This window comes from Henckelia pumila, chromosome 3 (genome assembly GCF_033568475.1).
Source record: "Henckelia pumila isolate YLH828 chromosome 3, ASM3356847v2, whole genome shotgun sequence".
NCBI lineage: Eukaryota > Viridiplantae > Streptophyta > Magnoliopsida > Lamiales > Gesneriaceae > Henckelia > Henckelia pumila.
Window position 1 is genome coordinate 43,603,930 of NC_133122.1, and position 15,952 is coordinate 43,619,881.

Here is a 15,952-nt window from a genome sequence, read left to right on the forward strand (position 1 = left end):
CTAAAACTTTCATGTTTTTTGTTTTTACAAAATCATTTTGGAAAATTGGCCAAAATTGCCCCGAAGTGTGTCAAGTGGTTTGAATTTTCGGTAGTGACATATCTCGGGAGAATGAGCATAACTTTTTCTGAAAACTTCAATTGAAGTGAGGTTTTCGGCATTAGAAATTCAAGATCAAGAGCTACAACTTTTATGTTTACCACCTTTTCAAATTCTGACTGAAAAATAGAGTTTCAGAGCGAGCAAGAAGACCCATTTTCACAGGTCATGCGCGCCCGCGCCGAGAAGTGGAGCGGCCGCGCCGGGCCTTCGAAATTCAAGTTTTTTTATGTTATTTTAGGGTCCTAATTTCATGGTTATGATCTTTTAAGACTTATAAAATATTTTTAAGAGTTCCTATGCAAAAATTTCAAGTTTAAAGGTCAAGAACGGAGAGAACGACTTATGTGGACCAATTACGTTATGTGATGCATGTACATGTTTAAGTTTCATTCATGAAACCTATGTTCAGTATGAAAGTATGATTTTTAATCATCTATGACCTGTATAAATTTATTGAGTAAAGTTTTATGTTCATGAAGTTATAGTTATGACTGAAATTATGATGTTTCAATTATGTTTCACAATGAATGACATGTTATGATAACACAATGAAAAGATAATGGAATGATGTGATGAATGATGTATGATGAAGCATAAAGGAATTTGATGTCTTATGTGTTTTTGTGGTGGCAAATACGGGATTGGTACTTCAGGATGGGCGCCGGAGGAACCTTTCCAAATCAACGGGACTGACACTTCGGGATAAGCTCCGGAGGGGTCTTTCCAATTATGAGTTAAGCTATGGAAAGACACGGGACTGACACTTCGGGATAAGCTCCGAAGGGGCCTTTCCAATTACTTGTTGATCAACATGAATGATGAGATCAGGACTATCAGACGGTTGCCACAAATTTCACATAATTCATCAATTAAGAATGAGTTTATGTTTATCTTCATGTTTATATTACGTCATATTATATTCAAAAGAAATTTTAAAACTCATGATTTGTGTTGCATATTCTTGCTGAGTCTTTAGACTCACTATGCTTGAATGGTGCAGGTAATGAGGATGACAACTATGGATACTTCGATGAGTTTGATATCGGACATGAGAAGGAGCCAAGAGTCGAGCCGGCGAAAGATGCATGAGTGTGTTTGTGTTGAATTTAAGGAAACTGAATATTATTATGTTTGAGTGAAGAAAACAAATTTTTATATTTGGAATTATTGTGACTTGGTTTGTAAACTATTCGAAATGTTTTAAGTAAGGTTTGATGTATGCATGCATCTTTAAAAAATGCTCTTTTTCGCGTTTATATTAAGGTCATATTAGAGGAGTAATGTCCTCATTGTTTGAGGGTGTTACATTATGTCTTACTAATTTTCTCTTAAAATGACAGAATATGCCAACAAAAAATAAGAATATGGGCGAAGTGGAATCGCCAGAGACTTCCAAAGGGAGAAGAAAAGGATTGTGCATTTTTGGCCAAACAAAATCTGGTCTAGATATTATTATGTTATTTCTGCTTCAGAATTCTTTTGCGGACGAAATGGGACACCATTTTTTTTGGGGGTTCGAATACTCCTTTTTCACATATTGTCTATTTCTGACAACGTTTCTAATGAGTAGTTGAGAAAATTTTTCTGTGACTTCGTCTAATGCTCGATCGTGAATTATTCTGGCTCCTGCTGGAAATTATGTCTTACTAATTTTCTCTTAAAATGACAGAACATGCCAACAAACAAAAAAACAAGGGCGAAGTGAAATCGCCAGAGGCTTCCAAAGAGAGAATAAAAGGATTGTGCACTTTTGGCCAAACAAAATCTATTCCAGATATTATTATGTTATTTCAGCTTCAGAATTCTTTTGCGGACGAAATGGGACACCAATTTATTGGGGGTTCGAATACTCATTTTTCATATATTGTCTATTTCTGACAACGTTTCTAATGAGTAGTTGAGAAAATTTTTCTGTGACTTCGTCTAATGCTCGATCATGAATTATTCTCGCTCCTGCTGGAAATTATGTCTTACTAATTTTCTCTTAAAATGACAGAATATGCCAAGAAACAAAAAAACATGGGCGAAGTGGAATCGTCAGAGGCTTCCAAAGGGAGAAGAAAAGGATTGTGCACTTTTGGCCCAAAAAAATCTAGTCTAGATATTATTATGTTATTTCTGCTTCAGAATTCTTTTGCGGACGAAATGGGACACCATTTTTTTGGGGTTCGAATACTTCTTTTTCACATATTGTCTATTTCTGACAACGTTTCTAATGAGTAGTTGAGAAAATTTTTATGTTACTTCGTCTAATGCTCGATCGTGAATTATTCTGGCTCCTGCTGAAAATTATGTCTTACTAATTTTCTCTTAAAATGACAGAATATGCCAACAAACAAAAAAACATGGGCGAAGTGGAATCGCCAGAGGCTTCCAAAGGGAGAAGAAAAGGATTGTGCACTTTTGGCCAAACAAAATCTAGTCCAGATATTATTATGTTATTTCTGCTTCAGAATTCTTTTGCGGACGAAATGAGACACCATTTTTTTGGAAGTTCGAATACTCCTTTTTCACATATTGTCTATTTCTGACAATGTTTCTAATGTGTAGTTGAGAAATTTTTTCAATTACTTCGTCTAATGCTCGATCTTGAATTATTTTGGCTCTTGCTGGAAATTATGTCTTACTAATTTTCTCCTAAAATGACAGAATATGCCAAGAAACAAAAAAACATGAGCGAAGTGGAATCGCCAGAGGCTTCCAAAGAGAGAATAAAAAGAATTTGCACTTTTGGCCAAACAAAATCTAGTCCAGATATTATTATGTTATTTCTGGTTCAGAATTCTTTTGCGGACGAAATGGGACACCATTTTTTTTGGGGTTCGAATACTCTTTTTTCACATATTGTCTATTTCTGACAACGTTTCTAATGAGTAGTTGATAAAAATTTTCTGTGACTTCGTCTAATGCTCTTTCGTGAATTATAATGGCTCATGCTGGAAATTATGTCTTACTAATTTCTCTTAAAATTGCATAATATGCCAAGAAACAAAAAAAACATGGGCGAAGTGGAATCGCGAGAGGCTTCCAAAAGGAGAAGAAAATGATTGTGCACTTTTGGCCAAACAAAATCTAGTCCAGATATTATTATGTTATTTCTGGTTCAGAATTCTTTTGCGGACGAATCCAAATACATGATGAATGAAAATTACAAGTATATTTGATAATTATAAATCTAACTTACGTGATTCTAATTGGCATGTAAATATAAATCTATATGTTGCACACAAAATATGTATGTGAAAAAATTTATTGTGATTGTTAATGGAGAAAACTATGAAGTTAAATAGAAGAGAAAAAAAACAGCAAATTAAATCAAAATAGTATAAAAAAAATAAAAAAAGAAGTGACAAAGTTACAACATACAGATGGCTGCGTTCGGCGGTTGAAGAATTTGGATTCTTGGAAGAGATGACGATTACAGAAGTAAGGTTAAAAAATAAAGAAAAATTGGCTATAAGAAAGAAACTTTAATTGTTCTATTTATTTTTAAAAAATAAAGGTGATGTGGCAGCCACATGGGCTGGTTGCCCATTTGTTGCCCATACATAGTTGTCCATAACATCAAAAAAAAAATATATATATATATACACACGTCATGCGCACACACATGTTGTAGTAAAATTTGATATTACTTGATTGAAAAGATATTGTAATTCATGGAGATTTGAGTGATCGGATTAGCGTCGAATAAGTCCACCAAGCTAACTCCGTGACCCTAATCTTGCTTGGACCCAGTAAATATTTTTCGGGCGATAACCCATCAATATATATATATATATACACACACACAAACAAATCAACAAACACATAATGTTAGAATCCATTAAAACTGAAAATGACAAGATGGGTACACGAGTTTTCTTGGTGGTCTAAGAAGTAAAAGTTGGGAGATTTAATTGAAAGTCACATGGATGCATGTGTAATTGTTGGAGAATAGGAGTAATATGTATTATGTTCCCACCTTGGTGGGGTTTTTTTTTTTTTTTTTTCGAGAAAACAAGATTAATTAAAGCCATTAAATTAAATCCCAAAAATTCGAAATAGGCTGTCCGGGGACCAAATCTCTCTTTCTTTAATCGACTCCCATCTCAATACAATTATACACCCTTATTCGGTTAGATAATTTATCAAATCTCGGCGCACCAACATATATTTATTAAAACCAACATTTAATTAGAGAGTGCATTAAAATAAGATCGTAAAAACTCCTATTAGACCGTTTCATTGGTAACTTTTTTTTATGAGATGCGCATCCGACACTGATCACCGCTTCACAAAAGACATAATCAAACAAGAAATGCGTAAATAACATATATTTCCAATCCCAAGTTACATATATACGATGCATGTATGATCACCTCAAGTCTGTCTATGCTAGCACGAAGACACTTTTCATATGATGTATCCAACGACTCTTGTTTTTTTTGTATTTGAGATGTTCATGTACATCTAAAATGAAAAAAAAAATACCTTTAAATCCACATTCGGGCACTGCTCGAATGGGACAACATAGACAAAATCGATGACCTCGTGCAAGAGATCAGATAAGGGACAGTTGCTAAATACATTGAATATACGAATGGTCAACGCAGAAATCCCGTTTTAAAACCGTGTCAAATATATAATATTATACGTGTATAAAATATATGGTGTATATTATATATTGATGAAGAAAATCCTACCGACAATATATACTAGAAGTGGTCCTCGATTGAACACCATTACAACATTGAATTGAGGATAGATCTCTCAAATCCAGACAAGAGGCAAAGGTGGTAAAAAGATTGGTTCAAAAAATATATATATTAAGGAAACGCACGTGTTATCTCGTGGGCTACACCGGAGATTTGTTGTGTGCTCGGCCCCATTTCATGTGTGTACGTAGGCACATCTTTTTATTGTACATTTTCCCATTCAATGCGATTGCAATTGTGAATGCATCTCTCTTTTTCAAAACAGCAAACACTTCGCGTTGGAATTGGAGAGTGGGGCTACCAGGGTTGGCTAGCTAGCTAGTATATACGTTTGCCACTCCAATTATATTTCTAGTATCCGTTATACAAAAATGTCTATGTGATTGTCTCACTATTTAATTTTATAAAAATGAGTTTCTTATCTGATTCGACACATGAAAAAATTAGCAAGTATTATGTCAAAAAATATCATTTTTACTTCAGGTATGGACCGGGTCGATCTATGAGTTCGTTTCATGACCTAATCTATTTGTTATGCATGATTTTTTATCTGTTTTGAGAACTCTAGCCGCATATTTTTTGGATCTTTGTTGTGATTTAAGAAATCACACAAAGTTTATATATGAATCGAATATGTGATCTTAGCTCTGATTACATATATACTATAAGTGTTGAGAATGGTCGAAGGAAAGTCATAAAAATACACCAATTTACATTGATTGGTAAAATAACTCATCGATTAACATTTTTCATATTTATATTCTCATATTACTGTTTTCTATTACCCCATCTAGACCAGCATAACCATGGTATTTTTTCCCTCATGTTTCATTACATAATATGTGTGGCACAATTTAGTGGCTAAACCCGGCTAAAAACAAGTTTGGATTGCAAAATAATGGTATCACCTCCAATTGGCATAAAAACTCCTCCAACATTGGAGATGTGGTTTCAAAAATCAAAAGACTAAATTTATTTTATCTATCAATTCACAATGAATTTGACTTTCCCAAGAATTAACATTATGATGAAGAGATAATATATTATGTGCATGCAATAGTTATATGTATCCACTAGTACTATAAGCTTCGACAAACATAACATTAGGAATAGGATTTAGGAGCGTGGACATACTAGACTTGATAATTCGATACTAGACCGGTCCAATTAGTACAAAAAACCCTTGTACGGATTGGGAAAATTTAACCCGAATCTCAACTCATTAGGCCTTTAATTTTGATTTGTGCCAACGTAGATTACATTTTAAAAAATAAAATAATAAATATTTTTGTTACATATATAAACATATGAAAGAATAATAAGTTGGATCGCATCTAGCTTTCTAGCTATTTAAAAGCAAGAAACTATATCTCTTTGATGTACATTATGTAAGCCGCGGCCTTTTTACCGTGACGGCATCACATTTTCCTAAAACTGAGATAATTCTAGAGTTGGAAACCCATTTAACTCATGTCCCTAGGATATATATTATGTAAGACATGGTCTTTTTGCCCTATAATGGCTCCACAAATCCCTGAAAATGGGATAACTCTAGAGTTCGAGATAGTTAAAAGCATATATTTATAATATAATATAATATATATAATATAAAATATAATATAATATAAAATATAATATAATATAATATATACACACACTTCCCACAACATATATTCAATTAATTTTATTAAAGATAAATTAAAGTTGTCGTTAGATTGATAGATTTGAGATAATGGATTTCAAATTCATTCATTTTATCGTACCGAAAATTTCGTTATCGAAAAAAATCAAAATTGATACTGTACCGACATTTTCGGTCTATCGAAATGTCGATATACCGAATTTCGGTATAACATAAATCCATATTGTTCTTATCAAAAAATTTCGGTACACCAAAATTCGGTACGGTATCGATATGATACCGTATATACCGACATTTTTTTAAAAAAAAAACTCTATAATTAAAATATATTTTATTATAATTTTTTCTTGTATATAATTAAAATATGTTTTATTATAATATTTTTTTCCGTATTTCGGTATAAAAAAATACAAAAAATTTTCAAATTTTATACCGAAATTTTCAAGGTATATAAGATTTTTTTTCGATACGATATATGCATATGACGGCATTTCGTTATTTTTCATCAGCCCTAGATAGTCCACATCATAATTCTATTGAACGAGGATTCTAATGGGTTTCAAATCCATATATTATGCGTGTCATTTAAAAAATGCATCCCTAAATTCTTTTTTCAGACCAAATATTTCTATCCAAATGCATCCTAACAGTAAACTCATGCAAGGAAAAAATCAAATTATTTCTTATAGAACAAACAAATCAAATAATGTAAGAGGGTAAATTTAAAAATCCATAAATTTTGTCGTTAGTTGTAGACATTAATTATGAAGGGCCACAAAATGGTCTAAGAATTGCAATAATTGGCAAAAGATGAAGAAGACAATGAGTGAAGATGAGATTTGCTTTTGTGTGTTTCTATGATTTTGTGTGTGTGTGTGTGTGTGTTTTTTTTATATTTTGGGTGTCATAAGCTGCAAAATATAAAACGTGGCCTCATCGCCCTACACACAAACCATGGGGAAACTCTATTTATTTATTTTTTTTTAAAAAAAACTTTGGGCTCTTGTTTTTCAAATAGTCCCACTTCCTTCGTATTAAGAGAGGCCCACCAATTCTTTCTTAACACGTGGGTTATATGGAGGTTTCGAAAAAGACATGAATTCTAAAGGATCCAAAAATTAACTATTGAGGGCTTTGATTTTGTTTAGAAAATTATTTAAGAAAGAAAGAAGAAATTTCTTGTGGAAAGATAAAAAATAAAAAATAAAAAAAACCTAGTTGTGTTCGAGTTTAATATGGAATGGATTATTTCGGATATTGATTCGAGCTACCGTTTATAATCCGACAAATAATACGTTACATAACCTAATAAATTGACGTAGAGGGTAAGCCCCGATGATAAACCAAGTCGATCCGTCGTTAATAACCTTTGCCGAAAAGGCCAAAACAATAAAATGCTATTGAATAGGTAAAGAATGTTTAGATTTACTTGTTATATAATATATATAGTAATATGGAGAGAGATATTATTAAAGCAAAATGTTTGAATATTTTGGCACCATACCACATGTGCTCCCTTAGTGTGTGGGGTAGTCCTGAATATGTAGCACATGACCAGCGGTTGCTATCCATTAGGCTGTTCTTTTGGCGGATTTTGCCTACTTTCAAAGTTGAGGGCTTTGGCCATATTCACCCCCCATCTTGGCAATCATGCGTATTCGAGAACAAACTCGAGGGATCGGAGGTCCAGAGCGAGATGGGTCGAGTGAGACGCCTCGATCGTTACGTGAGATATAATACGAAGCATTTGACCACACCTCTCCACGGCTAGCCATAGTGGTTCTTAATTATCACTTGTATACGCGTTGTTTAGAAGTTGAAAATACCCGAGTGAGTTTGGAAAGCGTAGAAAACCCATTAATCAAATGAATTATTCGGATGCAAAGATGTACAAGATACATCGAGAAAACGCAATATTGTTCATATGAAACCAAACAAACTATTTGTGGTAATGGATGTGAATGACTTAGGATGTGCCAAAATCCGGCATGATTTTATTAAGAGTTAAGTAAGGGTGGGATACCAAAATTTGTAGGCACATGACGAGAATGACAATGATGGATGCTTTAAAAGTGATTATGAAAGACAAAATATATTTAGACCACAATAAAATAAATAAACAAATAACAAAGCCAAGTTATCACCATCATGCACCTCAGTCTCCAGCCACTACACATGGATTGAGTACACGAGTGATGTTAAAGCTTGCCCCCACCCCATTAAATGCGATTGTTCCAACTCAAACGTAAAATTAACATCTCCCAACCAAAAAGGAAATAACAAAATGATAATTTTATATTCCAAAAAAAAAAATGATGCGAAGGTGAGATGGTTTTACGGATCAATTTTTTTAGATGAATATTATATTTGGATCACAAATGAAAATTATTATTTTTTTATTGTGACAAATTGACCCGTTTCACGAATAAACATTCTCGTAAAATTAACTCTGTTATATTTCATAAGTAGTTTTGCATTTACATTATCTGTTTTACAATAGATTTGCCCCAAGCCTTCTCACGATAAATTTCAAAAGCTATCGCTTTGACAGATTATAGCAGTATATCTAATCTAGCACCCAAATTTAGATTAGAAACGAGGTCAGTTCGTTTCAATACAATTACTCTGTCTCATTGTCATTCTTAGACGGATCAGTTTGAGAATTCAAACATAAAATATCTCGTGGTCAGTCTCTATACTAAAAGGCGTTGAATTAATTAATGTGGATTTCAAAATTTACATTGTATATATCATCCAAGTTTCAAGTTACATTATATATATCATCCAAGTTTAATTTAACTAAGTCAATACTATATTAGAACATCATTGTAACTTGTAAGTAGTATATATGACTAGCTGGGTAGAGTTCAACCTACCTTATGAGTATTACCCTAATTATTAATATAATGTATCATGATTTGTCACGTCAATAATATATCATTAATTATGTCCATGTGTAGAGATATGAATCATTGGATGCATGATTTAAGTACTACCTTTAGTGTAGAAACTCATTAACCGGCTGACTGATAGCTTGTGAATATATATATATATATATATATATATATATATATATATATATATATAATGAGAAATGATATGGTGAGCAACCACCGTGAGCACCTACTGACGTGACATCATGCACATCTAATAGGTGAGTGACATGTCAGTAAGTGCTCTCATGGATGCTCACGGTGATTGCTCACGGTGATGCTCACCATATCATTTATATATATATATATATATATATATATATATATATATATTACCCAAATTGAGGTACAAATCTCATTATTTCAAAATTAATCCATCACTTGGGACAAACCATGATTTATATGGATTTTAATCGGGAACTAAGCTATTATATGACTTCGATTAGTTCGACTCTACACTTCGATTATTATTCGAAAGTTGATCCAATGACTAAAGAGTCTATATCATTTTTCATATGTTAGAAATATATTGAGCCACAGGAAAAAAACACGCACGAGTATCTTGTGTAATGTCATATGGATATGGTCGAATAAATACATAAAAGAAGTTAATTAAATTTTAGTTTGTGGGAAGTAAAACCTGAATCAATCAAATCTACACAATATAATACAAATTATATTAATCTTCCTCGATTATTAACATGGTAGATTACAAAAAAAAATAATAGGACAATAAAAAAAGTTTTAAAAAAACATTATACCGTAGAAAAATAAAAGACAATCTTAATAAAATATTAAGTATAGACCGAGTCGAACCGAGAAGACGTCCCTAAAACGTCGCCGTTCAGCAGGCCGGTTATGAGAGCCATGGCTTTGACTTGCATTTCCAAGGCCGCTATATAGTCCGTGGTCTCTTCTAGAAGGTTCGGCAGCGACAGCTTCCGGCAGCCGGGGACCAGCCGGCTCAAAACCTTCACTTTCCTCTGCAGCGGCGGAAGATTCCTACGAGCCGCCGGTTTCTTCGACGCGGCGACCGGTTTAGCCGCCCTCTTATGCCTCCGGTTGATTTGCGAGAGCCTGAAGCTGAGCCGTCCGGTAAGCATGGCGCGGCTCCATCGGGTCCTGCCCTTGGCGGAGACGGCGAGCACCTTGTCCGCCGCGTGTCGGACGGCGGAGGAATCGGGACGGCGGAGGGTGCGCAGGGCGTCGATGAGGTTGGAGGAGTAGATCCGGTGCTGGGTTTCGGTTCTCCACCTGGCCCGAGACGATTCCCTGGAAATCCCAACTGCTAATTTCTTTCCTTTCTTACGAGGGAGATTAATGGAGTTTGTTGTATTGAGACTCGATACCGATCCTGTCTCCTCCTCCTCCGCCATATATAACAGATTCCTCCTCCTCCTTTTTTTGTTTTTGTGTGTTTTTTTAACAATACTCGATGCCCTCCTCCAAACAAAGTCAACTCCGAATCAACTGCAAAAAAAACAAAACAAAACAAAACAAACCCAATTCAGCGATCGAAAATAAAGAAAACCCAGATGACGCAATTGATCGAACAGAAAAAGATCATGTACAGTAGGTACCTTGATGAACTAAGTACAGAGAATGGATGGAGAGGTGGGTATGGGAATCAATGATATATATAACGTGAGAAAAAGAATGGGGGAATGAATGAATTAATAGTGGAAGGAAGGGAAACGACAACGCAACGCACGCTATCTATGTGTGGCTCGCTCGCTCGCTCGCTCCTTTGGTTCTTTTGGTTGGTTCATTCATTCATTATTCATATATTTATTGCATTCGCTGCACACATGCCTTTTTCCCCCCCTCTCGTTTTCGTTTGCCGAGGTAACCATTTTCATTTCTTTATTTTACCCGCAGTTTCTTGGGACTTAAATGAATAGAACCACTTTCTAAACTTTTTAATTTGTATTCCAATTTAAGAAATTCGAGCCAAATCCAAACTTTTTTCTCGAGTATAGAGTTTTAATATTTTATTAATATAATATAATAATATAATAAATATATATATATATATATATCTTTCGGATTTTTTTCGAACATTTCAATCATTTGAATGAAGTTTTGGAACCTTAATATCCGAGCAATAGTTCAAATAGATTCGAATATTTCGAGCTGAACTCGAGCCAAAATATTTGAAATTTTGAGTTTCGAATCGAGTTTGGACTCGAATATACTTAATTCAAGTCGAACTCGAACCTTGATTTTTTTAATATTATTCGGCTCGATTCGGTTAATTTATACCTCTAGCTTCTCGTGTTATTTCGCTTCATTGAATAATTTTGTTAAATTTAACAAAGTTTGTGATGGTTACTCTGTTATGAGTATTTGAGTCATAGATGAAAGCGATTCGAGCTATTTGTAAATAGCTCGATTGAAACTTGATTAAAGTTTGATTTGATCGAACTCGAGTTATTTTTTTTTTTGAGTAGTTCATTCTTCGTTCGAGTTGAGTTTGAATTTAAATTGTTTATATGTTAATTTTATAGATGACAGATGATTTAAGAGTATTTTTGCCAATACAAATACTTCTCCGTTGCTATAAATTGCATTTCTTTTTCCAGTTTTTCAAAATAAATAGTCTAATATTTAGGTTGCATTTTCTCTTGGTTTTACTAATGTAAGCTAATTAGCTAAGTATTAAAAAACGTGAGGCTATGTTCTCGTGTGCAAATTTTTACATTTGTATCAACTTCTTATTTTTCTCTATTTTTTAAAAATAATAACCATCATCATATCAAGAGTACATGATATGATTTAAAATATTTGACAGGAAGTTACCACCTAGATATATCTTTATGTATTATGTAACTAAAATAATATAAGGTCAAATTTCAATTAATTCGAAATTAGTGACACCTTGAATTTGCAAAGCAACCAACCAAAATATATACACCACCTCTTTGTATTTTTTCGCTTTGAGAAATATAAATAATATGCCGACGGAAAATAAATGAACAAAAAAAGAAACGTGCCAGTCACATATTGTCTCCTTATCATGTCTCGGAAGGCTAATTTTGTTTCACCAAAATAACTTATATATTTTATTTATTATTTATTATTATTATTATTAGTGGTGAAACGATATTTTATTGTTGCACAAAGTTGGAACAAAGAAGGTTTGACGTTCCTCAACCAACCAAACAAATGATAAGATATTAAAAACTTTATTGTATAAAATCCCTCGCTCGTCAAATAACAAATTACACAATTATTATTTTAAACATTGATTATATCATTTTTTGACAAAAATTAGTGTGGAACAATTAATATTATTGGCTTTTCATTGTTTAAATATGTACACATGCTACGTGCTGGGTCCGTCGAATATTTTTTATTCGCACCAATGATTATTGGGTGAGACCTTTTATATATACTGCTAATATAATATGTATACACAAAATATAAAAGATGAACAATATTTTTTAATAAAAAAATTATGAATATTGTATGAAGTCGAATGATTTATAAATCACGACCCAATAAAATGAATTCACATGGTCGGAAAAAAAATAAATTAAAGTTTAAACGTTTCTTTTTTAAAAAAAAAAACGTTATAAAATCAAAGTTTTTTTTTTTAAAAAAAGAAGACATTTTTGAACTATTAAAAGTTAACTTTTATTTTCTTTTATTAATAGTAATTAGTATAGATATATAGCTCACAAGTGATAAGAAGCGTCATAATTATTAAGTGGTTTTACGAGGGCTGTCATATCGAACCAAAATACCGAATTTCCAAGATATTATATCGAAATTTTTTCTATATACAAACATTTTTTCAGCATACGGATCGAATTTTTTTTCGGTATCTATACGATATCAATATGGATTTTTTCTATATCAAAATTTCGGAATTTCAGTATCGATATCGTATCGGTATGAATTTTTTTCGTGCCGATATTTTTAATACGGTATACAAAAAACCCACCCCTATCTTTTATCCGTCAATATTACATAAACTAAATTTAACGCTAACCATAAAGATGCTTGATCAAAAAAACTTATCCCACGAATTATTTTTGAAAACCCGATGTATAATATTTTAGAGGTGCAATGTGAAGTATATCAATTAGGCTATAATTAATTACATGTCATGAGTACCCCATTATCATTAATCAAAACCTCCTAATTAAATAATTCTTCATTGCATGTTCTGATGATTGTCCTCTTACACCTATCGTCGGCGACACAATATGGAAGATCTTTAGATTCATGTGAGCATGCCTTTGTCTTGTCTTTAAAACAATTAAATTTTCAACAAATTTTACGTGTACTTTTATGATGTTCTAAATAGCTAATCGAAACTCCGACACAAGTATTTGAATCCCAACACATTTATTATGATTATACGGCCTAGAGACATCACAATTTTTTATGTTAATTTTGTGAATAATATTATAATTATCGATCCAATTTCCAGACTCAAATAAAAAAAAAAGTTTTTGAAGACCTTGTTTAATTTTTCATCCATTTCAAATACATAGTTTATGTTCCGTGTTTAGTATTCATAATTTTTATCTATTTTAATTTTTTTGTTATTTATATACTGTCATCATTAAATATAGGTGAAATTGCATGTATCACCCTCTGAAATCTCGAGTTTGCTAATAACTTCCTATGAAATTTTTTTAAGCTAATAACCCCATGTGATTCAAAATTTGTAGCATACACACCCTTTACAGTTAAAAATTGACAAAAATACCCTTACTTAAATAAATAATTAAATTAATTTTGTTTTATAATTCTATATTTAATTGATTAAAATAATAAAATTTATTTTAAATAACTATAAAAATTATATATAATTATTTTTATCATTATATTTGTCATACACGAAATATATTTTAATATTAAATTTTATTATAACATTAAGGGCATTTTAGTTATTTTTTTAGCCAGAAGGGGGTATATGCTACAGATTTATAATCATAAGGGGCTTCTAACTACATACACGCGATTTCACAGGGGTGATATATGCAATTTCTCATTAAATATATTAACTACTTGTACATTTTTTATCTTATTAAAATTTTCATTTAGTAAGAATGAAATTGGATTTTTGTTTTCTTAAAATTATTTTTTCAATAAATTTCTTAATTTGTGGGAAGATTAACCTAAATAAATGAAAAGGGAAGGAATATCATAACGTATTTCTTTCCATTAATAAGACTCTAACTTAAACAATTGTTTGTGAATTGTGATGGATATATGAGAAACATTTCTGTGAGACGGTCTTATCTGTGAGACGGATTAATCCTACCCATATTTATAATGATAAGTAATAATTTTGGCATAAAATGTAATACTTTTTAACGAATAATCCATATAAAAGACTCGTCTCAAAAAAATGATCTTTGAGACCGTTTTATAGGAGTTTTTGAAACACCCTAGTACTACTAAATGCGGAAAAACTTTTTTTTTTTTTATATATACTAAAGATAATATTATACATATACGCCCATACATATATGTATATACTTTAAAACTGATATTACAAATAATAACTCGCTTAATAAAATAATAAACATTTATTTGATAAAATCTTGAGTCATGCAATAAATAAAATAATGTCTATCGTGAAAATTCATAACTTATGTCTACTAAAATCATAAAAATTCAATAATTAATCATAACCAATAAAAACATAAAAATATCCTAAATATATAACTCATGCATAAATAAAATTCTAGCGAGACGGTCACGGGGCCACTGCCATGCTCGCTCATACGTCCTCGCCACCGGTAGGAGCTACATCATACTCACCTGCACCATATAAGCGTAGTGAGCCTAGAGGCTCAACATGTCTAATCCTTTATAACAAGGTTACAAATAATGCATCACGTAAATACTAATACATATACATGTACATGAGCATGCATGGAAACATTTTTCATAACATAAATGCTTAATCATAAATCTTATACATAACATAACTTTCTTCATCATACATAACATAATTGAGCATGTCATAAACATAAAAACTGTGTATGGTCATATCCATGAATGTGACTAATAACTGTGCCGACTGATCAGTCTAAAGAACCATCGTACGTGGCGGTGGATAAATCCACCTCTATGCTGGTAGTAAACTACCTCTGTGCCAGTGGTAAAACCCACTTCTATGCCGGTAGTAGAACTACCTCTGTGTCAGTGGTAAAACCCACTTCTATGCTGTCACATCACTTCAATTTCCATAAAAATATTTTCATGCTCAATTCTTAATCATAAACACATCATAAAATATTTCATGTATGCATGCACTTAAAATATGTCCGTAATATATATTTAATTAATTTTAATAATAAATATACTTTTACTTAAAATAGACTTCATGCATAAAAATAATTAAATATATATTCCGGACTTAGTTTATTTTCATGGATTGGTCCAGACTGCTGGTCTCTCTACTAAACCCCTTAACTGACTTAAAGCCTGTTAACTAACTTAAAGCCCATAATTAAATAACTAATTTTAAAAATTATAATTTTTACTAAAATAAAATACTTAAATGTTATTGGGCTTAAATAAAAATATTTAGGCCCAATAACTAATTAATTCAT

The 15,952-nt window shown here is 32.1% G+C and overlaps 1 protein-coding gene across 1 annotated transcript; it reads right to left on the reverse strand.

The window, feature by feature from the left end:
- Positions 1 to 10,030: 10,030 nt before the first annotated feature.
- LOC140892292 (transcription factor bHLH149-like) lies at positions 10,031 to 11,163 on the reverse strand. Its single transcript, XM_073301136.1, has 2 exons — positions 10,955 to 11,163; positions 10,031 to 10,844 (listed from the first exon to the last, which is right to left on the reverse strand). Exon 2 carries the CDS (start codon positions 10,748 to 10,750, stop codon positions 10,169 to 10,171), a length of 582 nt encoding a protein of 193 aa, XP_073157237.1. The 5' UTR covers positions 10,751 to 10,844; positions 10,955 to 11,163; the 3' UTR covers positions 10,031 to 10,168.
- Between the last annotated feature and the right edge of the window lie 4,789 nt (positions 11,164 to 15,952).

Bases quoted from the DNA above. Each gene is read 5' to 3' on its own strand.
- LOC140892292 (XM_073301136.1), bottom strand. From the start codon at position 10,750: ATGGCGGAGGAGGAGGAGACAGGATCGGTATCGAGTCTCAATACAACA.